The 24,239-nt window shown below is 45.0% G+C and overlaps 2 protein-coding genes and 2 long non-coding RNA genes across 6 annotated transcripts; 1 reads left to right on the plus strand and 3 right to left on the minus strand.

Annotated features, from left to right (window-relative positions):
- Positions 1–302: 302 nt before the first annotated feature.
- Positions 303–2,874, minus strand: LOC100825932 (protein FAR1-RELATED SEQUENCE 5). Its single transcript, XM_010238273.2, has 4 exons — positions 2,582–2,874; positions 1,690–2,479; positions 1,274–1,422; positions 303–312 (listed from the first exon to the last, which is right to left on the minus strand). Exons 1-4 carry the CDS (start codon positions 2,872–2,874, stop codon positions 303–305), a joined length of 1,242 nt encoding a protein of 413 aa, XP_010236575.2.
- A 143-nt stretch (positions 2,875–3,017) lies between these two features.
- Positions 3,018–4,079, minus strand: LOC112271952. The gene is made up of 2 exons (XR_002965519.1): positions 4,024–4,079; positions 3,018–3,491 (listed from the first exon to the last, which is right to left on the minus strand). It is a non-coding gene; the product is annotated as an uncharacterized LOC112271952 (long non-coding RNA).
- A 1,344-nt stretch (positions 4,080–5,423) lies between these two features.
- On the plus strand, positions 5,424–10,187 carry LOC100842872 (ATP-dependent 6-phosphofructokinase 5, chloroplastic). 3 transcript variants are annotated; one of them, XM_014901664.2, is made up of 14 exons: positions 5,424–5,733; positions 6,458–6,783; positions 6,891–6,975; positions 7,231–7,304; positions 7,389–7,500; positions 7,671–7,766; positions 7,853–7,954; positions 8,050–8,124; positions 8,490–8,630; positions 8,751–8,867; positions 8,956–9,060; positions 9,255–9,335; positions 9,421–9,549; positions 9,661–10,187. In XM_014901664.2, exons 2-14 carry the CDS (start codon positions 6,485–6,487, stop codon positions 9,724–9,726), a joined length of 1,482 nt encoding a protein of 493 aa, XP_014757150.1. In that variant the 5' UTR covers positions 5,424–5,733; positions 6,458–6,484; the 3' UTR covers positions 9,727–10,187. The 3 variants fall into 3 exon arrangements, with proteins under 3 accessions (XP_014757150.1, XP_003573900.1, XP_014757149.1); XM_003573852.4 differs by having other exon boundaries at positions 5,430–5,733; positions 9,642–10,187; XM_014901663.2 differs by having other exon boundaries at positions 5,432–5,733; positions 6,894–6,975; positions 9,642–10,187.
- A 1,507-nt stretch (positions 10,188–11,694) lies between these two features.
- On the minus strand, positions 11,695–15,046 carry LOC104583641. The gene is made up of 4 exons (XR_002965518.1): positions 13,546–15,046; positions 13,265–13,399; positions 12,596–12,687; positions 11,695–12,511 (listed from the first exon to the last, which is right to left on the minus strand). It is a non-coding gene; the product is annotated as an uncharacterized LOC104583641 (long non-coding RNA).
- Positions 15,047–24,239: the final 9,193 nt, after the last annotated feature.

Here is a 24,239-nt window from a genome sequence, read left to right on the forward strand (position 1 = left end):
AGCTTTTTCCTTTTTTCCTATGTATTGCTACAGCAAGAACTGCGGGGTTTTCATGCTTAAGTACATTGAGATATGGGATGGGCAAAACGTGCCCCAATTGCGTGCTGCTGACATCCCCAAGATTAGAAAAATTATGGCCCACCAGTGGCTTTCTGCTGAGTTCAGCAGGTGCAAAGATTGGGAGTGGCATCTAAACAACAATAAGTGAAGGTAACCCCCCTCCCCCAAATCAAATACTGTGTTTTTTTAAACCTAGCATTTTTTGTTTTTTCAGCTGCACCTGTGTTGACATATAGTGGCAACTACGTGTACCTGGTATGGCAATTTTGTTAAAACTGACAACTGCATGGTTTTTTATCATTGCGATTAGTTACAGTAATCCTGCTAATTCAGCCGATAACAAGATGAAATTACAAAATCAATTAATACCAGAATTTCATAGTACTTTATTTTTGAGATCAAATTTTGCTATTCAATAGCAATACAAGGATTACATCAACTAAAATTAAAAGGGAAATTGTAGAAGCTTTCACATGCTCTCCACTTTTTTTCTCTGTTGGTTCTATTTACTCTTTGTGGGCATTTTCGTGTATCATGCTCTACCGATCTGCACAACTTGCATGTCCTTTTTTCCTTCACAACAATGTCCAAGGGATGCTAAAATGCCTTCTTTCTCTTCCTCCCCTTTGTGTTTGATTTTGGCGGGTCCATTATCTGTCCTATCTGCGATGCTTCAGATGTCGCGGCACTGGCGGCCTGAGTTGCCTGGTTGGTCATCCTTGGAGCAGGCACCGTGTGTGTTTGTTGTGTTGTTACTGGTGCTGCTTGCCTTGTTTCGTTTCTTGCCTGTGTTTCTTGCTACATCGGTGCCTCCCCTACGTCTACTATTGTGTGCTGTGACCTAGGTGCGTTAGCTGACGCTACTGCCATTCTTGCTGCTCTTCTTTGCTGATCCTTTTCTAGGGCCCTGTTTGTTTGGGCTTCTACTTCAGCTTTTGGTGCTTCTAGCAATCTCAAAAGCACTTCTCCCGTTTACACATGAAGCTGAGAAACACCTCTGAAGATGTTTCTCAACTTCATGTGTAAACAAAAGAAGTGCTTTTGAGATTGCTAAAAGCACCAAAAGCTGAAGAAGAAGCTGAAACAAACAGGGCCTAGATCTGCTAGCTCTTTTTTCATTTCCCTTGCATGTTTTGCATCTATGCGCTGACCATCATCTGTTAGGCAAGCTACTTTAAATAGGTTCCTGTATTGTGCGCTAATCAATGCGAACTTCATCTTTCTCCTTGATTCTTCGGGCATCTCCGTTCTCCCTGTTCCGCCTTGTGCTGATTCATCTATCAATGCCTCCTCTGCATCCCATGTCCATCTCTTGAATATATATGCATCTGGCATTTCAAGCACGTTCATTTGCAGCATCACCTGCATGTACATTAGAAGTCTCAATTAAGCAGCAACAGAGTGCCAACCTATGGGGTTTTTGTCAATATTTTTAGATGAAGTTGGCAATTTAGAGTAGTTAACATGGCAACCCCTCACTCTAAAAACTGGCAATTATGAAAATGTTGAATGACAATTCATCCACCTGTCTATCCCCTGGCAACTTAGGTTCATACCCTGGCAACTTAATGTCAACAAAGTGGCAACTGTGAAACAAAAATCTGGCAACTTAGGGATGTTTTTGGTTACCTTCACAATGTGGCAACATAGCATGCCATCCCTCTCAAACTTGCAGCATTCGCATGAGTATTTCGCTTCTCCGACATCTGCAGTTACTCTATAGGATCTATTTCCATGGTCCGGCACAAACCTTGTGATGCAAACAAGCATAAATGAGTTGTTGTTCAGCTGGCTGCAATGGTAAGACATGACTTGCTGCATTTCTGCTTGGAACCTATTGTAGATATTCCGGGTGTAGACCTTAGACATATGAACCTCTATAGGGTGCCAAGACCATGTTGGGGCTGTTGTTATTGCCATGTCAGCCTCTTGCTTAGAGACAGCCCTCATGATCTTTTCCTGCAGAGCAGCATACTGTTCTATGAAATCAGATATTGAATTTTGCGGGTTAACATATTTTTTTAGCACGGCGTTGAACCCCTCGCTTCGTGCCGTGGATTGCAAGAATGGGTAGAAGCTTTGCATAAAGTATGCGGGCACCCAGCAGCTTCTCTTGTGGTATAGGCTGATTAAGTCTTCATGCTCCTCCAAGCTGTGTTTTTGCACCATAGTGTTCCATTTCTCCTCAAACTCATCCGGCGTCATGCTGCTGTTCACCAAGTCGTTGAATTCTGCATGAAGTTCCTTTCTTCCAGCAAGGTAGGACCCTAACTTTTTAGTGGCTTTCTTCATGATATGCCACCTACAATTCCTGTGCCTGGTGTTAGGGAATACCTCATCAATTCCGGCCCTCATGGCGAAATCCTGGTCAGTTATAATGTTTATCGGCGCGAGACCGTCCATTGCCTTCAGGAATGTTCTGAATAACCAAACGAAACTCTCCGTCAGTTCATTCCGTAGAAAGCCACACCCAAATTGGATTGACTATCCGTGGTTATTTATCCCTATGAATGGCACAAACGGCATCTTGTAGATATTGGTCATGTACGTCGTGTTGAAAGAGACACAATCGTTGTAGTGCTTGTAGACCCTTCTTGCTGCTCCATCTACCCAAAAGATGTTCTGGACTCGGAACTCCTCATCAAGCTTGTACTTGTAGTAGAAGTCCTTGTCTTGCTGCTGAAGTTTTCGAAAATAATCCATTGTGTCCTCCATATTAGTGTACTTGTGCTCCATTCGTATTGAGGCGCGATAGTTGGCAACATCCTTCAGTGTGTATCCTAGGTTATCCAAATATCCATACAGCCTTGCCATCATTTGCATTTGTCTACTTGTTTCAATGTTAACCGAGTGGAGTATTCTTATGAACTGCTTATCTTCCTCGGGGATGTCCCTATGCGGACGCAAGAAACTTGTCAGCAACCATTTCTTGATCAACGGATGGTTGTGTTCATCCGTGAACTCAATGACCAACCATCCATTTGGCCTCCTCTTGATCATCATCCTAGCCTTACAACCAGTTCTTTTCGTAATGTTTCTGCTTCTCAATTTGACAACAGGCTCGGGATTCTATGTGTCCTTCTTTGTGGACTGGACACCCGCCCTGTGGCACACGATGGAAACCCTACTGATTTCACCATCAACTTCAGACTTCCTCTTGTAGTCATATCTAATGCCAAACCCGTACCTTCTGGCATACATCTTGTAGTGGTCCTCCGCTGCTTTTACGCTATCAAACACCATTTCCTTGTATGGACATTGCAGCGTTGACATAACTTCTGATATCATTTCATTCCCATCTCTGGTTGCTGCCGGCGGCGTGTGTGCACTTGATTCTTCCAATGTAGCTTCAGTAAATGTTGGTGGATTGTGCCCTCCTGTATCTAAATCTCCATCCACTCATGTGTTACTCCCTTCGCTTTGTTGTGTTCCTGTTTATTTAGACAAATTCAGTTTTTTGTTGGCACTAATTTGGCAGTTTATGTATTTGTTAACATAGCAATTCGTGAGTACTAATCTGGCAACTTAGCAGGTATATCATGGCAATTCAGCAGTAGTATGCTGGCAATTCATCGTCCCCTGTTCTACCCTTTTTAGTTCAGCTGTTCTAATCTGGCTATCCATCACTACTTATATGACAATATTCCTAATCTTGTTAGATAATGTGTAATGGCCACTCATTACAACTATCCTGTCAACTTAGCAGGTATAACATGGCAATTTAGGCAGTCCTAACCTGGTTAGTTAGAAATTGGTACTGACCTGGCAACTTAGGTTTTATAACATAGAAACTTAGCAGGCATAACCTGACAACCTAGGTTTTATAACATGGTAACTTAGCAAGCATAACCTGGAAACCAAGGTTTTATAACATGGCAACTTAGCAGGAATAACCTGGCAACTTAGCATCCAGAACCTGGCAACTTAGGATGTACACGATGGCAATTTTAGCTGTACAAATACCTTGATTCTCCATGTTGCTTGGCGCCCAATAGTCTGTCCTGATGACTTTCTATCACTGCATTTGCACATAATGAGAAGTTTTTGTAAGTTGTTATGGCATGACAGTAAATAACTTGTTGTTTTACAGGGATTGGGAGGCGACATTGCTGGCCTGGTGTCTTAATGATCAATATGCTGGAAGTAAAAGCCGGTGTTTTATGGAGGTGAAGCCTGAAGTATTGATGCTGGAGATATAGTACTACTTTGGTGTGTGTTGGTTCATGTAGTTTGTATGGACAAAACTTCGTTCAGATGCGTCTTTATTCAGATGTGCTTTTTCTAGCCCAAGTATGTCATGTAATTAGGAACACAATCGTTGTGTGATGCATGTGTGTGGTTTGTCGTGATTGTGATCATGTGTTTTACACCTATGCACTACGACTTTTGTTGTGCCGGATTCTATATGGAAAACTTCTGGTTACTTACTAGTTTATCCCCCCCCCCACCCCTACCTCTTTGCCTCTTTGAACATGTTGAATCTGGTAAACTAGGGAAGAGGGGGGGAGGGAGGGGGGGGTTGGGTGCCAGGGGGTGGTTCCAGATTGAGTAGTGGGGGGGTTACCTCTGTCCCTTGTTGAAAAAATCCAGTCCAACTGCTTCAAGGGCGTGTGATCCCCATGGCTTCTCCTCTATCCTTCTGCAACGTTGCTCTATGCATGTCTTGAGGAAGAAGAAGCTGGGGGAGACGAGATCTGGGGGTGGACGATAATGGTCGATGTCGTGGGGCTCAAGTTTTGGCCGTGGAGGCGCGAGCTGGGTCGATCCTGGGCTGATGCAGAGGGGGGGGGGGGGCAGTCGGCCGTGGCCACGGGCGTGCGCGCGCGTAACGGGTGCGAGGCTCCGTTAACGGGCGCCGCTGGAGATCGCGTCCTGGGGCACGCCGCTATGTAGCGCGGTCCTTAAATGACATTCAAAGTAAGCAGTCGGAGAGAATACGAAATGCACAGGTAAAAAATTTTGGTCTGTACTAAAAGTATCGAAAAAACCTGACCAGTATAATGTAAGAAAAGATGGCTTTGATATCGAGACGCCTAGATCCCAAGACTAAAAGCAATATCCATTTGGGGTTAGTTCGGGTAGGCCCGAAGTGGGGTTTGACACGAAATGGTAAAATTTTAGTTCAATTTTCCTCTAAACCCTGCCATTCCTTGCAGGGATTGTTACAAACAAACATGCCCTTAAGCCTTAGGGGGCTCCTTATAAAAAACGCATCAACTTGAGGATTTGGATATTGTATTACTCCCGTTGGAAAATGTTCTAAACAGCAATAAATTGTCATGAACGCAGATCAATATAGGGTTTTGACCAATCTGACTTTAAAAAAACTCCGAATCGATCGATCGCCATCGCGCGTGGCGACCGGCATCAGCAGACAGTCAGCGTCGCCCTCAAACCCCCGCCCCGACTTTCCTTTCCAATTTTCTCCGTTCTCCTCAAAATTGTTTCCGCTGCTTCTATTCTCCCCGTTGTTGTTGCGGCTTCCGCCCTTGGCCTTCCGCTCTTTTTCCTTCTCCTTCTCCAAGAAACCGAGACGGTGACGGACAGATCAAGGCGCCGCCGCCTCGGCTTCCTCTCCGCCCGACTCTATAACACTTCGCCTCCAGCCACCAGTTTCTCGATCGCTTCGCTTGCTCACTCTCTGCCTGTGCCTGCATCATAGGTCGAGCACAGGTTCGTTTCTCGCAATTCATTCAGGGGTGATTCCGCTTTGTTGTTCCTTCGGTGTTAGGTACACCTATGTATTTACTATGTAGGAACAATTGTGGTGTGACCTGTAGCATGTATGAGAAAAAAAATCCGTGAATCTTCCCTTATATTCAAGTTTCAGGGGGAAAAAGCTGGACTTTTTTTTATCTCTATTCTTCAGTTTTTATTGCAATGAAAAAGCAGCTCTAGAGTCTAGTACTCTAGTCCCCTTCTGATTTATTTTTTCTGCTGCTTTTGTACGAGTTCTTACAAATACTGCAGTTTCACACATGTTGTACTCTAGTCCACTTGTTCAGAAATAAGGAGGACGAAAATCTTGTGCAGGTTATTTTTGCCTCTGTAGTAGCGGAATGTTCAAATCAGACTTTTTCTCCTCACGCTCCTGTGATGAGAAAACGTCTGATTAGTCTGGAGCTGTGTTTAGTTTTGTTGTTTCTTGGTGCCTAAGGATGTTCTGTCTTTGATAAGCTGTGAACTGCGCCGTAAAACGCTGGAGCATGTGTTTCATTCATAGTAATGGAACAGAGCGGGGCCCTTTTGATCTAAAAAAAGTTCAAGTTTATTTAAAAATTAATTAATAGTTCAAATTGCTGCTGGAAAAACTGTCAATGCTTGATTTAATGATTTACTCTTTTTTTTACCATCATCTGTTACTGATGGCAACATGGAACTGGAACCTGTCTGACAGGGCTGTGCATGCTGACCAATACAGACAATGGCTATAGCATCGCCAGTGGACTATGCTGGCCCAATCACTTCAGGCCAGAGGCGCCTCAGTTGTTTCCCAGTGCACAGCTGCAATCACTTACGTTGTAATGCATATGAAAAGAAATCGAGAACGTCAGATCAGTTGGTCATCAGAGCCATATCTGTGGATCGCCCACAACTGGACTTCTCGATTCCGGATTGGAAGAATCTATTCCAAGAGGATTTTGATAGGCGGTTCAGTTTGCCACACTTGACCGATGTAATTCATTTGGAGCCGAGGCCAACGACATTTTCCCTCAAGAGCAGGTGACATATGTTGGCTTGATTTTCTGTCTAATTCATTTGTCCTAATCTACACTGTTGGTGGTTGAAACATATCTCTTTAGGATTCATGTGGTTTTCCTTGTTGACAGCAGGACTCCTCTGGAGAATGGGAGCGGTCCTTTTGATGAATCATGGAACGGCTATGTTAATGATGATGACAGAGCACTTTTGAAGGTACACTTTCATGATTGAGTGATCAGGTTTTCTAAACATGGATCATCTCCACAGCAATCACTTCAATAGGTTCTGTCGCTATGTGAAGAGAATTTGAACATATAAATCTAATTATATATTATGTGCCGTTTCTTTTTGCACGTCGGGGAAATAGTTCGTGTGTATGATAATTTGACCTTTTAATATGCATGTGTGCAGCATCATTTCTGTGGTCAAGGTAAAGTTCTCATTACAGATTATTTGCTTATTCTTCAGGTCATTAAGTTTGCCTCGCCAACGTCTGCTGGAGCTGACTGCATTGACCCTGATTGCAGCTGGGTTGAACAATGGTGATGAGATTGTGCACAAATTCAAGTGCTGGATGTTTGGAACATCGTTTTTATTTGTGTAACACCAACTCCTGTCCTTTCCAGGGTGCACCGTGCTGGCCCGCGCAAACAGATATATTTTGAGCCTCAGAGTGTAAAGGCTGGAATTGTTACCTGTGGTGGACTTTGCCCTGGTCTCAATGATGTTATCCGGCAGGTAGAACAGAACTCAACAACTTAATCGTTACTGTCTGCACTGATAAATAAATGACGATTAGGCATTTAGACTAAATTATGATTATATCTTCTGAAAAATATGTTGAAGAAAACACCATTTTCAATCTTGAACTGCACCTGCATTTAAATCTTGCGCTCTTGACTTTGTAGATTGTGCTTACACTTGAAAAATATGGAGTGAAGAACATTGTTGGGATACAGCATGGTTTCCGTGGATTTTTTGAAGATCATTTATCAGAAGTCCCCGTAAGAAGTCTTTGTACCTCTTCAAGTATCTGGAAACTCTAATAATCATCATGATGTTAACTTCAGGGCTCTTTTCGTTCATTCAGCTTAATAGACATGTCGTCCAAAATATCAATCTTTCTGGTGGCAGCTTCTTAGGAGTTTCTCGTGGTGGGGCAAGTGTTTCAGACATTGTCGACAGCATCCAGGCATGTATATGCAACTCTAGTACTCTGCAAGATATGCTTACAACAAGGTGGTACATGGAAGACTTATAGACTTTATTTGACCAAACCACGTTCAGGCCAGGAGGCTTGACATGCTCTTTGTACTTGGTGGAAATGGAACTCATGCTGGAGCTAATGCTATACATGAGGAGGTCGGTTAAATTATGTATTTCATCTGAACAAAATGTATCTTATCTTCAGTTCCCAGCTTGTACTACCTCCTATCCAAAAATATTTATACATCATGCGTGCACATTTCTTGATAAATGTAGTAGTATCAGCTTGATGTTTCAGATGCTAGTATTTCTTATTTTATAGATGGTCAAACTTCAAAATAGTTCACTGGTACAAATTCTAAAAGGACCCACATTTTGGATCAGAGGCTGTAATAAACAAACTATATTTGGCCTCAATCATTTTTTATACTATATCCTGGATTCTGGGATTATTGATTAATATAGCAGGAAATGGTAATATACTTAAATCTGTGTATTGCTTTTCGCAAAATTAATTTCAGTGCCGCAAGAGAAAACTCAAAGTGTCGATTGTGGGCGTCCCAAAAACAATTGATAATGACATACTGCTGATGGACAAGACATTCGGATTTGATACTGCAGTGGAAGCAGCACAAAGAGCTATCAACTCTGCGTATATTGAGGTGATTCATTTAAGTAACCTCTCAGTCTCATGCATACATATCTGCCAGTAGCCTGTGTAATGTGTTCTCGTGTTAGTTGCCAATCAAAATTATATTTGTGGTTAACTTTTTATGTTCTAGGCACATTCTGCTTTTCATGGTATTGGGTTGGTCAAGCTGATGGGAAGAAGCAGTGGCTTCATCACAATGCATGCTTCCCTATCAAGTGGACAAGTTGATATCTGCCTGATACCTGAGGTATCAACTATTCAACTCTTCTACTGTGTATGCCCTTAGTGTTACTATGCCACCATTGTTAATTTATCTCATGATAACCCAAATAAAGGTACCGTTCACTCTTGATGGTCCCAACGGAGTTCTTCGACATCTTGAGCACTTGATTGACACCAAGGGGTTTGCTCTGATTTGTATTGCCGAAGGAGCTGGGCAGGTAGTACTTGTTCACGTTAGAAAACAAATTTTCTTTTGGGACTTTACTGCCAGCATAAGTGATTTTCCAGGGATCTCTTGAATTTAGGCATTGAATCTCCTTGATTTTCCAGAGAACAAAAGGGAAAATTATTGATTCTATTCTATATATTCCATTAAAAGAACTACGTAAAAACTACTGCAATATATTTGCAGGAATATCTGCAAAAGTCGAACGCAACTGATGCTTCAGGGAACATGGTTCTTAGTGATATCGGCGCGCACCTTCAACAGAAGGTTTGCCCATGTCATTCAATGATCTTCATCTTGACTGATGTACTGTGAATGAACATTATTTAACATAAATCACGCTATGCCACAGATCAAGTCTCATTTCAATGAAATAGGCGTCCACTCTGATGTGAAGTACATTGATCCTACGTACATGCTTCGTGCGGTGCGTGCCAACGCATCTGATGCCATCCTGTGCACGGTGCTCGGTCAGAATGCTGTAAGACACCATTTCTCCCAACTGCCTTGTCTATCTTACAACAAGTTGTGAGTTCTGTTGTCTGAGGTGAAGTACATGATGGAACCTCGCAGGTTCATGGCGCCTTTGCAGGGTTCAGCGGCATCACGACTGGAGTATGCAACACACATAACGTCTACTTGCCAATACCAGAAGTGATCAAGTCTACAAGGTTTGTCGATCCAAACAGCCGGATGTGGCACCGTTGCTTGACATCCACGGGCCAGCCAGACTTCCACTGACCAATCCTCTGGCAAATCTTTAGCGTCTGATGCTAAAAGTACAGGTGTATAGCTATACTATAGTGCTGCCGATGTCCATATCTGTTTTTTGATGAAGAAAACACAATATGTCCCGGATCATTGAGGTGCGGGATTGCTGCAATAAGCATCTCGCTAACCAATATTCCTTCAGTAGATTAGTTATATATATTCTCTTCTCAATTCATTTTGAGTTTCAACTTTGACTATCAATTTAGCCAATAAAATGTGGGTTATGTTCCACAAAACTTGTATCGTCTAATTTGCATTTTAAAGAAGTTTCCAATAATATACCGTAAGTTTTCTGACAACTATTTGTATATTAATCATTTATGTAATGGTAAAAGTTAAGTCATGAAATACGAGGATGGCTTATAAAATGGGAAGGGTGTACATACAGAGAACAATTTTTAGATCAGCAATGATTTCTGATTGCAGTTCTGGTACATTTTTTTTTCGAAAAGGGAATCTTCCCCGATGCACACAGCCAATTTTTTGATTGCAGTTCTGGTACATGCAACTTGCAAAGGACGGTTGTTTCGCATATAATAGCAATAACCAAATAATGCAGTTCGTGGTGAGCTTGTTGGGTGCTCCTTGCGGCAAGGCAGTGGCGATGCCTCGTGAAAGGCAGTTTGCTGTGCGGTGATGCCTCGTGAAAGGCAGTTTGCTGTGCGGCGATGTTCAGGTTGTCTTCGAAGTCAAACTCCTTATTTTCGGGATGTTTGGGCGGTGGCTGTTTGGCTTAGCCCAGACGGGACTTGTGCGGCTGCCGCCTGCGGGCTGCCGAGGTGAGGGCTTCATTTGTGGCCGTTTGCTTGAAGTCCGAGACGCGTTCAAAGAGTTATGTGTGATGATGATGATAATTGTGACTAAACTTGATGGTGGTTTTTCTCTTGGTGGTATGTGTGGAGCACACCTTGTTGGCCGGATCAGCCTCTGATGCTCTGGAATAGCGTATGTTCCTTGATGGTATTGGTCTATTGGATTGTGTTTTTTTGTTAATTCACCTGCTTTTGAAACTTCTTAGTCGATGACAGAAGGCAAAACTTTAGCCTCCATTTCAAAACAAGAAGGCTGAAATAATGACATACCGTTGTCGAATATGAAAGTGAAATAGGTTCAGAAGGGAACTGATATCATCTCCCTACTCTTTCCCTCAAGTTAGTGCGCCAATTGTTATATTTGCTACCGTATATGCATTTTATTTCACGGATCTGTGTACTAAACTGAAGTTAACCTAATGGGGCAGCTCATTTTCTTTTGATTCAAGCATTGGCTCAATTCTAACTACAACATCTGATTCAGACGACGTTGTACTCATGTTGAGAATGTAACAGGAATTAAAGACATCACCAAACGAGTCAATTTGATATCTCCCTGTAACATTCACATGCAGTTAATCCAACCTAAGCATTTGTAGTTTTTTACATTACTCGAGAAGAGTAGTGTACTCCCATCTCAGACAAGTCTAGAAAGAATTTAGAAATGATTCATCATTAAGACACCATGCTGGATAGTTTCCCGGATGGTAACTTAGTGAGCCACAGACGCAAAAAAGTAGACATAACTCTATTAATAAGGAGCTAAAACGGGAGAAACGATAATATGGATAGGATAGCCTTCTAAGGCCCTTTCGTTTCAGCTTCAGCTTCTCTAGAAGCAGCTTCAGCTGAATTTCTCTGAGAAGCTGTTGCCCCAGGAAGCCAGAGAAACTGCCCTTGTCCCCTTCTTTTTAGCTTCCAGATTCACAGCTTACCCTTGGATTTGGGTAGGAAAAGGCTATAATGCCCCTGGACTTCATTTGTTCACAATAATAAGAATTATGACTATTTTAAACACAATGCGGACGCATATGCAGATAAAATTAAACACAAGAAATCACTCGTTTTTGCTTCATGCAACCTCTTTGCCAATTCTAAAACAGCAAAAAGGCTACAGACTGTACCAAATTTTGTAAGAACAAAATGGTAAAAACCAAATTAATAGAAAACCAAAACACCATAGCATTAGAACCAAATTTGGGCATGAAATTGGAGCATAAACATATGCACTGCTACTAATTTTGAACATAAACGGAGTGAGTCCAGTACTCCAGCGACAACGGCAGCAGAAGGGGAGGAAGCCTTGACAGCGGAGAAGGGGTTAGGCTGGGCGTCACCGGCGGTTTAGGAATCCGGAACTCGGCGGCGGCGCCTCTCCTAGCGGGCAGGTGAGTTCGGGTGGCAAGGGAGGGAGAGAGTCGGCCAGTCGGGGGCTCGGGACAGGTCTCGGTGCATTATGCTTGTAATAACGTTTCGCTGTGGTAGCAATTTTATGAACGGTGCGGCAGAAGCTCGGGAAGCTGGTCCAGAGCAGTTTTTGGATTTGCACTACGAGAAGCTGCAGCTGGGAAAATAAGCCTTGGAGAAGTTTTCCCTTCTTTTCAGCTAGTGGCTTGAAAAGAAGGGGGCCTAAACTGTCTTGGAAAAGCTCAACTTGCAATTGTAAGAAATGAAGCCGGCAGCTTCCTCCTGTACTCTTTGTAAAATGGAGCCATAGATCTGTTTATGGTGTCGATTCTCTACGTCCTACTCGTTTCGCCTTAGCTGCCTTGTGTAGAGTGGGTGAACTTGTCAACCAGCGGTTTCTGTGATAAGCTCCTTGAGCACGCATTTTAGGCTGTTTATCTTCTTTCGAGCTCTCTGTGAAACAATTTTGTCACAGAAAAGGTGAGCATTTTGGTTGGTAGGGGGAACCCTGGGGTTTAGGAACTGCATTTTCCTTACCTTCTGAACCTTAGCGATTTTGATGTCAGCATCGCTGAGCTGAGAGCCAATTGTTTTATCAGCATGTTGGAGGAGCTTTTTGTGTGACACTTCTGTTGATATAATCATAAAAGGCCACCATATGGTTCAGTGGGAATTCAGATAGCCAATGGTTAGAAACACGGAGCATTTGATATTTATACAAAGGTTCCTTCAAGGGGTTCTGATGAATTAATTCAATAAACAATGATAACAACGAGCCAAGACTGTAATTACTTGACTGGTCAGTATTTCTTGCAATCATGTGGCAATGCAGATTTGACAAACATTCTTTTCCATTAAATGTGTGATTTATCAATATTATGCAGCAACAAACTTCATGCAGGAAACAATTTTGGAATGGAAAATTGAAATGCCTGGCTCAGTTATATGATTACTCTCTCTGATCCTAAATTCTTGACTCGAATTTGCCCAAATATAAATGTATCTATTCTTAAAAAGCGTCTAGATACATGTAATATTTCGACAACAAGTTAGGATCGGAGGGAGTATATTTTTCCCAATCTATAATTAGGGTATTCCCATGTTTATAGTGTTTTGGAATCTGAAACAGTATCCTTGTAGTACATGGTCCAGCAAAAAAAAAATTCAATTGCATTGCTCCAGTGTTAGGCTGGAAGTTAAACTTACTTTGCTTGTCAGCCACCCCCTTAAGTTCGGCATGATATGCGTCAAAATCCTCGAGAGAGTTCTTGAAACCAAGCAACTGATGGTTAACCTCGTCCTTGAACTTCTCATGTAGAACCCGTAACTGTTCTTGTTGCTCTGAAACCAGAAGATATTGCAGGTTATATCAATTTGAGCAGCCAACATTATTCAAGAGAAATAACGGAAGCCCATGCAGGAGAACAAGGTACAGCGTATTCACAGACTAATTTCATGTTTTTAGATTTGCCTCCATATATGCATACCTTTACTCCTAGAAAAGACTAAATTGGTGGCGGCTTTCCATCACCTTTGGACTATGTCACTATATTTTGTTTGCATCACTTGTTTTTTTCTCTCATCAGAGCATCTCCATACGAGGTCCGGCGTTTGCTCATACAAGGTCCGGCGTTTGCTCATGCGGGGGGCGCCGGCGTTTTTTTTATTATAGGGGGTAGTATGGACCCAGTCAAAGGCCCCATACCAAACAAAATTTTTGCTTGACATTTTAACAAACACGTCGCGGGCATGGCCGGGCGAGCAGGGGAAAGAGGCCGTGCGGGCCACCGTAGTGGCCATGGACAGCAGCAAGCAGCGAGGGCGAGCTCGCTGGCGAGCCCCGCGTCCGGCTGGGACACGGCCCCGCGCAGCCGCGCTCGGAGCTGCGCGCGCAGACTCGCCGCAGCCACCAGGAACACCTCGGGCAGGAACTCGAACTCCAAATCAGCCTTGCGTGCGCGGTGATGGCGAGGTGGAGGTGCCGGTGATCTGCTCGCGGAAGAAGGGGGCCGGGGCGGGGTGTGAGCTGGACGAGCCCATGGACGAGGCGGCCCGGCGCGAGGCCCTGGAGGAGGCCAGCGTGCGCAGCGAGATCACGGGCGCCCCGCGGCGGGTCACGGACGAGCTGGAGCGCTGGCCCGAGATGTCCGGCCGCGGCTGGGCCTGGGTCACCGTGGCTGAGGCCATGGACCGCTGCCCGCACTGGTGGATGCGTGAGGCGCTCCCGCGGTTCGCCGACCGCCTCGACAACGGCGCCAACGACGGTGGCGCCAATCCGATGCGGCTCGCCAACGACAGTGGCCCGAAATGCTCCAGCGCTGCCGCCATGAGCTGCTCGCTGCCGCCGCGCGCCGCCCCGAGCTGCTCGCCCCGCGCTGCCCGCCGCGCGCCGCCCACCACGCGCTTCCGCCACGAGCTGCTCGCTGCGTGCCGGCCGCAGCAGAGAGAGGGAAGGAGCCGACGGAGAGAGCTCCAGCTGGGGAGAGAGATACAGGGAAAGGTCGGGGCGGAGAGACCTGTGTCAGTGAAAAAAAAAAGATGAAAGAGAAGAGAAGAAGCTGTGGGACGCGTGCCCTATTTTATTGGCTGTTTAGCCGGCGACCCGGCTTGCCGCCTTTTGGTTTGGAGTTGGGCTGAGTGTGCCGTGGGAAATTAATTTTGCGCCGGCATGAAAATTGGTTTTAGGAATTGCGGTTGAAAGCGTTTTCTCTCTCCGGCGCTTTTATTTTGATTTTTTTTTTTTTTGGGGAGAATGAGTGGAGTTGCTCTCACTTTTTGATTTGGCACAAATCATTGAGACGAGAATGGATATGGATTATATGATACAGAGTATAAGATAATAGATAATAGAGTACTCTAGATAATAGTGCACGAGAAACCCAAGTGCTCGTACCGTGAACTTGTGAAGAAATGGTTGTTTGATGAAGAAGATGCTCCTGAGTCTGAGCAAGTGAACAAGGTTGATGAAGAAGATGTTGTTGGGTCCGAGCAAGTGAAAAAGGTTGATCAAGATGATGCAGGCAAACAAGAAATTGGATTAGTCGACTCTGATGCGGAGACAATCGATCCGAATGATGACGGAATCTGTGTGACGCACAAGATTCTGAATCGTGCGTTCCATTATTTGGTATGTATGTTCCGGACACTTATGAAGATGATAGTACTGTACCGGACACATTAGGTGATATCGTCGAGGTAGAAAAGGAAGTAGGGAATGGGAAGAGTTTTTAATTTATGTCATACATCTATTGTTACTGAATCATGGATTGTTTTTAATTTCTAGCCATTATTTAGAGTACTTATTTTCAATGTGTGAGACATTGGCAAAGAGTAATCAGCATCTGTACTAGACATTGGCAAAGAGTAGAATAACAACTAGAAATTGCAATGAGAATAGTTTCATATTAAAAACTAAATATAGCACATGATTGGAATAAGACAAATTATCAGTCCATGGCATGCATACATATTTATGCATTCAGAAATTCTATCGCTGCATTAACAAATTCCGGTTCACAAGTCAATGTGACCGGCAGCTCGCCTCTTCTCTCCATTGCCTTCTTCTTTAAATGTGGAACGGAGTAGTGCATGCTCCCTTTTTGCCGCAAAATCTCCCACATGCATGCTTGGTGACTAAGGAAAATTCTGTTTAACTTCTTAACGGAGTACTCGGCAAATGATTCCATCACTTTCTCTACCATGTCCACAAGATCCTTAGCCATCTTCTTATGGAAGAGTGATTGGATTGCAGCAAAGTATCCTAGATCAAGTATGTTTGTGTCTGGTGAGTTTGGAGGCTGGTTCATGATTCTAATGTCCCATCCTCCTGCTTGTGCTATCGCATTGACCGCTGGATCATTGATGCTAACACGTGTTGCGGCGTTATCTTGCTGGATGAAAAATGGGATAAGCCCGGTCAGATTCTGGCCACTTCTCCTTGATTGCCGGAATAACTTTTGTGATGAGAAATTCACGGCTTTTCGCCTTATCAACAAGACATGTCTTCAACTCTAGTGTACCTCTTACCCTGTTCTTGCATGTTCTAACATTGGGCTGCATCTCAACAAACGGCCAAATACCAATCTTGCCATCAAAACTGCAATTCCCATCGGGGCCAATACGGGGTCTAGTAATAGCCGTGTGAAACATCACTTTGTCGATATGACCCTTGTTCTTGCATTACCTCTGGGGGTTAGGTTCATTATTTGTCAAATACAGCTTCTGGCTAATCCGTGTACGGAAATATCATTTCTCATCAATATGAACAACATTGAAACCAGCTTGGAATCTTGGATTCTCCGGAAGGCTAGCAGGCTGAAGGTGTTCCAATGCGTAACGCACACGAGCTTTCCTGTTCTCAACCGTCAGGTAGGGCTTCACGTCGTTGCTGTGCCGCCTATAAGCACCCTCTCTCAAGTGCCGCCAACAAGTGGTCGTGGACATGAACATAGCATTGGCCAAATCTAGAAGAGTTGTGCGTTGTTCCACCGGGATAGCCTCCATTGCAACAGTGTCCATCAATATCTTCTTCCTTCCACATCTCTTCTTCTTCTTGTTGATCACACCATTGATCCCTAAACCCTTGTTGCTCCTCTGACAAATGCGTGTAAGAGACCGACGTGACACACCGGTCTCAGCTGATAAGGACTTGGTGACACCATGCTTCAGGTTTCCAACACCACCATTGCGGTGTAAAATCATGGCATATAAAGCCTGTTTCTCATCGTCTTCATAATAATTCACTCTCTTTTTGTTAGCTAACACTATACCACGTACGAGCTTTGAAGGCTTTTTGGGAGAGGCATTTTTAAAATTGCCTCAATTACTCATTATAGAAGGCAATTTCCATGAAAAGCCTCCAAAATGCAAGGTTATGAAGGCAAACTTAACAAAATGCCTCAGAAACTTTTAATATATTGAAGGCATTTTCAGAAAAAGCCTCAAAAGTTGTCAACATCGGAGGCTTTTTAGAGAAAATGCCTTTGAAATTATTAAGATCCAAGGCTTTTTAGAGAAAATGCCTCAAAAACTGTGACATATGCAAATGAGTCCTCCCCACTTTGATCTATTCATGTTCTTCGAGGCTCCACTTTCCTCTCTCCTTCCGTTGAGGAACCACCGCACAGGCCAAATACGATTTGGTCCGATGACCAAGCCGGCCGACAAGGCAACGACCATGGGAGCCTCCCTCTCCATCTCGTGTAAGGGATCCGCCACCATCACCATCTTTCTCCTCCTCCTCCTCCTCCTCTCTTTCTCTCTCCCCATCTCAATCTCTCCCAATGCGGCGGCGCTCTGCCTGCCGCAGTGGTGCTCCACCTCCTCCGCCCCAGGCCAGCCGTGCTAGCATCCTAGACTCCTCGATCCGCTACTCCCTGTCGCGCTGTGCGCCGCGCAACGGCGTGTCCCGACTCCCGCTGCACAGCCGCTGCTCTTGATCCCCTGTTACAGTTCGGCCGCCGCCGGCGCTCTGACTGCGACGGTGCTTCTCCACCTCCTCCACGCCAGGACATCTTCTTGCCTCTGCCACGACGCCCCGCCGCGCTGTGCGCCGCCGCTCCTCTGGATAGCTCCTTGCTGCGAACATCTCTTCCTTGGGCGATGCCTACTGCGTGATGGACAGCTTTGGATATTAGTCCCACATGGCTTGTCAACAGGAAAATCTACCACCTTATAAGTCCATAAGCAGAGAGGATGGGAAAGCAAGAGAGAAACCAGGAACATATATGAAGGAAGAAGATAACGATGTGATTATATCTTAAAAATGGCAGTAATAAATATAATTTGGGTTGTAATGATGATAATAGAGGCCGGTGAAAGTGCATGGTACTCGAATTGGAAAGTGCATGGAATTGGATCTTATTTGATATTTCGAGTCAATTTAAAAAAGCCACAAATAACAATTGAAGGATTTTCCAAAGAAAGCCTCGGTTGTTATCTTTGAAAAAATGCCTAAAATGACATTCCCCTTCCCCAACTTCCTTGTCATTTTTTAAAAGCCTTTAAATATGTTTTGAGGCAATATATCATCATTTTAAGGCTTTTAAAAATGCCTCGGAATTTAGAACGTGGTGTAGTGTAAATGATCTGCAGCAACAAACCAACAAATAAACTCATGAGTATTTTCTGCAATCAATAAGAGTACTGAAAACAGAAACTATCAATCTTAAACTAAAATGGTGAAATATTCAACCATCTGTACAAGAGCAATATTCATGCCCTGAAAATATCTTAACCTTCAAATAAACATACAAGCATTTCATGCTAGCTGCTCGATGAACTCAAATACTCCAAACTACTCAATCTACTGCTATGCTGGTCATTTTTATCGACTCAATCTAGCACTACAGTGGTACAAAGTGATGATCGAAAGTGTAACTTACTTAGATCGATACTACCGTTCATGTTGCCGGTGTCGTCTTCTCCATCTGAAGACGACGAACCATGCCCGATGTGTCCTGAGCCGTCATCAGTCGAAGGCGAAGATCCGTAGCCGCGTCCTGCCGACGGCGGAGCACCTCGGCCGAGTCCAGGCGACGGCGGAGCACCTCGTCCGTGTCCAGGCGACGGCGGAGCTCCTCGTCCGCGTCCAGGCGAGGGCGGAGCTCCTCGTCCACGTCCAGGCGAGGGCGGAGCTCCTCGGCCGCGTCCAGCAGACGGCGCAGCACCTCGGCCGCGTCCAGCAGACGTCGCAGCACCTCGGCCGCGTCCAGGCGATGCCGAATCAGCTTGGCCGCGTCCCGCCGACGCCGAAGAACCGCGCCCGCCACCGTGCACAGTGTTGCGACTCGTGACCCGTCCACGTCCGAGATGCCGGAGTTGATCCAGCGGCATATTGGTGATGCCGGCTGCACTGATCACGGCGTGCCCGCGGCCGGCTAAACCGAGATGACGACGTTGCAATAAGCTTTGTCCAGCGGCTCCATCTTCATGGCTGGAGTGCCCTCGTACCTCAGCATGGAAGGGGGCTTCATCTTGCTCATCTGGTGGAATGCTTAAGTCGAATGGAAGAACCATTGCGCAAACTTGGAAACTTGGAAGAAGCAGGAAAGGAATGAGTGCGGAAGAGAGCAAGGAGGAGCCGGATTTGTAGGCGAAAATTTTGGTTTCAAATTTGGAGAAAACTTTTGCGCGATCGGTAGTTGCCGAAAGACATGGCGGGGGTATTTCGTTGTTTTCATCCAAAACTGACGTCCGAATAGGATAGAATCTGGTCACGATCCAACCGCGAAAACATATCTACGGCCCCGATTACTTGCATGGCCGAAAAAATCGCCGCAGATCACAGAATTGCCACGGATCGCTGTTTTAATTATGGGAAACTCAAGCGTTACATGGCAGTTAATTCAGCGGCCAACAAATCTGGGCGAATTTCAAGGCCGCTCGGGCGCGCTTCGCTTAGCCACAGATCGCTCTCCTTGGTTGCAGTGAAAAGAGAGAACGGCCCGGTAAACTGAAATGGAGGGAGCAGTATGTAGTATATAGAAGGTAGTATGGTAGTATGGAGTATATAGAAGGTGGTAAGGTAGTATGCAGTATATAGAAGATAGCATTGAGTACATTCAGAAGCAGTATATAGAAGGTAGAATGCAGTATGCAGTATATTTTTGCAAGCACTACGGGAAAACCGGCCGTTGTCGGTGGCAAAGGCCTTTGCCGGCAGCTTTCTATCGGGCCGCCGGCAAAGAGAACCTTTGCCGGCGGCCCCGATAAAAGCTGCCGGCATGGGGTCCGTCACCGGCAAATTCTCCAAAAAGCCGTCGGCAAATCATGGCCGCCGGCAGAGAGCCCCTGCACGTGGGCCCACGTGCGAGGTTAACGGCGGGCGAAACAGCCGGCGGTGGGAGAAAAAAAAACTCTCTTTGCCGGCGACCACCAAAAAAAAGCCGCCGGCAAAGAGATTCGTTTTTCCTGCCACACTCCATTTGAATTCGGACGCACGCGCACGAATTAAAAAAAAAAACTAACCCTTTGCCGGCGGGCCCAAGGAAAGGCCGTCGGCAAAGGCGGTTTTTTTCCCAAATGTCCCCCCTTCCGAAAGAAAAAAAAATAACCTAACACTTTGCCGACGGCCCTGAGAAAAGGCCGCCGGCAAAGGGTTATTTTTTTTTCTTTATTTTTTTCCCAAATGTCCCCCCTTCAAATTGAACGGGGAAGAAAAAATAATAATAACCCTTTGCCGGCGGTCCTGAGAAAAGGCCGCCGGCAAAGGCCTTTTTTTTTTCCCAAATGACCCATTTGAATTGAACTGAAGGAAAAAAAAGGAAAATAGCCCTTTGCCGGCGGCCCCGAAAAATAATAGCCGCCCGCAAAGCTTATTTTTTTTTCCTTTTTCATTTGTTTTGTGATGTAAATCAACCATATTGTAAACACATAGAGCGATATATATTGTTGTTTAGATTGAACCAAATTTGCACATATAAAATAAAGAAACTAATTACTCATTGCTGGCGGCCGTTTTGGTGAACAGCTAGTAACAAAACACTAAGGAACATTCAAACCCAAGCCCTAGAGTGGAAAACACGTAATTCAGACCGAGGCAGAAGAATCTTTTGATGACTTGGGTAGCTTTTTGGTTTTTCATGTCCTCATATGCTACTACAACACAAACGTAGAGTAAAGTGACTTGAGAACACAAGTTTTGATGAAAAGCTACCCCGTAGACTCCACGAGGCCCGCAGGAGGGGGCGATGCCTCAAATCACACGAAAGATGGTCTAGAGAATTTGGAATCTTGGATGATGTCATAAAATGTGTACATAAAGATGGTTTTAAGAGGAAAACAAAATCCAAGTATCTGATGTTGCACTTCCTTCGCAAACTAGACGAACCCGCACGCAAGTTCCAGACTTATGGGGAAAAGTCGCAATTCGGACGGACGGAGCAAAATTCTTTAAGAAATTGGGTAGATTTTTGGTTTTTCATGTTCAAATGTCCTAATAGAACAAAAAGGAAGAGTAAAGTGACTTGAGAACACAAGTTTTGCTGAAAAGCTACCCCGTAGACGCCACGAGGCCCGTAGGAGAGGGCGATGCCTGAAATCACACGACAAACTGTCCAGAGAACTTGAAATATTTCATGATGTCATCAAATGGGTACATAAATATGGTGTTAAGAGGAAAACACAATCCAAGTATCTGAGGTTGCACATCCTTCACAAACTAGACTAACCTGCACGAACGTTCTGCAATTAAAGGGGGAAAAGTCGCAATTCGGACAGACGGAGCCGAATCCGTTGAGGACTTGGGTAGATGTTTGTTTTTTCATGTTGGCATATCCTAATACAACACTATGATAGAGTAAAGTGGTATGAAAACCCAAGTTTTGGTGAAAAGCTAGCCCGCAGACGCCACGAGGCCCACAGGAGAGGGTGATGTCTGATTTAGAATCGACGCAGCTGAAATTAGCGAGGACTTGAATTAAATTTTTGGTTTTCCAGTCTTTCGGAGGTGCTCATAGGGGTAGTATGTGTATGTGTGCGTTCATAGGGGTGAGTGTATGCACGTGTTGTGAGCGTCTGCGTTTGTACTGTGTTTCTAAAAAAAAACTGGAAAAAAAAATGGAAAGGTCCTTTGCCGGCGGCTTTCTATCGGGCTGCCGGCAAAGGGTGCCTAAAAAAACAAAACACCCCGCCCCCCACCCCTTCTTTCTCACTCTCTCTCTCTCTCTCGTGTTCTCTCCTCGCGCCCGACCGCCGCCTTCCGTCGCCGCTGCCGCCGCCCCCGTCCCCGCCCCTCGCCCCCCGGCCGGATCCACCCAGATCCGGCCGCCCCCTGCCTCTCCCCGCCGGCCCCCCTCCCCCGTCGCCCCCTTCTCCCTCCCCCGCCTCCCTCCCCCCTCCCCAGCCGCCCCCTTCTCCCTCCCCTCACCTCGCCCGCTCGCCGCCGCCCTCACGCTCCCTCTCGTAGCCCGCGCGCCCACAGCTCCCTCTCGTGGCCTCTTGCACCGCAGCCGCAGCCTCGCAATCCCACGCGCCCTCGCGCGCCCTGGCTGCCGCGCCTCACTTCCTCGCGCACCGGCCGCGCCTCGCGGCCTCGCGCCCCAACCGCAGCCTCCCGCCTCAACCGAAGCCTCCCGCCAGCGCTGCAGGTATAACCGACAACTCACCAATGGACTGAATTTACCTCTCTTCTGTAATTACATGGGTGATTTGTGTGACCACACAAGAGGGTTTGCCATGTATCTGAACAAAGCAACAGCTGAGTTGGTTGTGCGTGCTTGCCTGCCTGCATGCATTCACCTTGCTGCTTGTGTGATTTGTGTGTTTTGCTTTTGAAATAAAGTAAAATAAAGGCAGCAGCAATGTGTGCCAGTTTGCAAATACCTGAATGTTTGTGATTGTGAATCATTCACCTATTTGTGGAGTTTGTGCTTGACATGCAGCAAATAGGAGTATAGGACTAATGTTTTAAATTTCCCATGTTCTGAAATAGTAGTGATTACAGACATATTGCAATTTCGAATGCATCCAACACATGTTTAAATCTTGCAACATTTCCATTGATATTTGGATCCATTCTCTATCCAATGGCATTTTGACTGTTGAATCGTTTGCCTCATCAGTCATGGGTCTTACTGTTGGAGGAATCGCTCCTACAACTGAAGTTGAAATGGCTCTTGGGCCATCCCTTCTGCATCTGTTCAATCAAATTTTAACATACTTTGTATATAAAAATACATGGGCACACCTACACCCTCACTCTTCAGAATCAGTATCATAATAAACAGAGTTATGTCATGCTCTGCTCTCATCCAAAAATTAAGTTTGTATAATTAAGTTTGTATAATTGTTATTTAGGGTTAGGGTTTAAGGGTTGGGTTAGGGTTTAGGGTTTAGAGGGTTAGGGTTTAGGGTTTGTAAAATGTTAATGCTTATAAAATGTATGCTTATAAAATGTATGCTTCTTTGCGAATGTGCATGCATGTATGCTTGTATGCTTATAAAATGTTCATGCTCATGTAGGTGACATCGACCTCGACTACTTCATCTATGGTGTAGCTTGGTAAGCATCTCCCTCTATCTCGCCTTCCCCTTTTGCTCTGTCCCGGCCATCGAGCCGATGACACTTGTAGTTTAAATGTCAAAGTCGCGTAACCCTATGCGTCTCCCGTCCGAAAAGTTTTTGCATATCTATAAGCATAACTCTTTCGGATTGTCCACATTTTTTTGACAGCCCGAGGGTGTGTAGATTGGGTTCGTTTTCGTGCTCTAGTCCGGTCCGAGACGTGATTTCGGCAGCATCTCCCCGTTGTTCTCCGGATGCACATTCTCTTGGCTTGTTGTCGAGACGTGTATTTGGAGAACAGCGGGGAGGTGCTGCCAAAATTTCGTCTCGGACCGGACTGGAGCACGGAAACGGCCCAATCTACACACCGTCGGGTGGGATTAGGACCTATCCTTACCTATTAGTGGAATAGTTCAGCACATGCCCTTTTCAGTGAACAAATAAAATATGTGACATAATTAATTTGACGAAACTAATTACTTGTGTTGCTAGTTCTGTTATTAAACAAAGCTAAAGTTGAAGCATGCATATGGGAGGCAAGCCGTCTCGAGGAAGTGTCAAACGCAGTGATGAGTTACTATATCTCCAATATTGCCACGCTGCATAATCCAGTCTCTCGCTACAATCTTGGCAACCCTGAAGATGAGTCCAAGATGAGCCTATTCAGAGGGCACCTTGGAACTTCTAAAGCCGAGAAAACAGTCACCCTGTCCTACCAAGAGTGGCGATCCTTTACGTTATATATCTTGAACAACCTCGACGAAGTCCAGCCGTACATCAAGTAAGTGCCCAGTAAATAATTCCTTTTTGCAATTGATCACAAGTTTGTCTCTAACTCATCTTATTCTCATTGTCTCAGCACATTCACTCAACTCAACTGGAAGCGAACAAGAAAACCCGATCCTCTAGAACATGATGCCCTTCTTAGAGATGGTCCAAATGGCCCCGGATCCGGTTTCATTGAGTGGTTCCAAAATCAAGTACTTTCTTTCTTAGCTCCTAGTTGTTTCAACACCTAGAGGCCTTGCGTGCGACTAATACATGATGCTTTTCTGCTTAAACCTGTAGGCTAACAAAGATGCGTCTATGAGCTCCCAATTGAGACAAATTGCCAATGGTTTTGATGTCAAGGTCGGATCATTCAAATCCTACGACGTCAATGGATATCGATTCCAT

Source organism: Brachypodium distachyon, chromosome 3, assembly GCF_000005505.3.
Source record: "Brachypodium distachyon strain Bd21 chromosome 3, Brachypodium_distachyon_v3.0, whole genome shotgun sequence".
In the NCBI taxonomy this organism is placed as follows: Eukaryota; Viridiplantae; Streptophyta; class Magnoliopsida; order Poales; family Poaceae; genus Brachypodium; species Brachypodium distachyon.

Excerpts from the sequence above, each read along its gene's own strand:
- LOC100825932 (XM_010238273.2), bottom strand. The coding sequence starts at position 2,874 with ATGGCAAGGCTGTATGGATATTTGGATAACCTAGGATACACACTGAAG. Across the intron at positions 2,480-2,581 it reads ACCAATATCTACAAGATGCC|AACATTCCTGAAGGCAATGG; the intron begins GTTTGTGCCATT and ends TTGGTTATTCAG. Across the intron at positions 1,423-1,689 it reads TATGTTGCCACATTGTGAAG|GTGATGCTGCAAATGAACGT; the intron begins GTAACCAAAAAC and ends ATGTACATGCAG.
- LOC100842872 (XM_003573852.4), top strand. The coding sequence starts at position 6,485 with ATGGCTATAGCATCGCCAGTGGACTATGCTGGCCCAATCACTTCAGGC. Across the intron at positions 7,501-7,670 it reads TCAATGATGTTATCCGGCAG|ATTGTGCTTACACTTGAAAA; the intron begins GTAGAACAGAAC and ends TTGACTTTGTAG. Across the intron at positions 9,061-9,254 it reads TTGCCGAAGGAGCTGGGCAG|GAATATCTGCAAAAGTCGAA; the intron begins GTAGTACTTGTT and ends ATATATTTGCAG.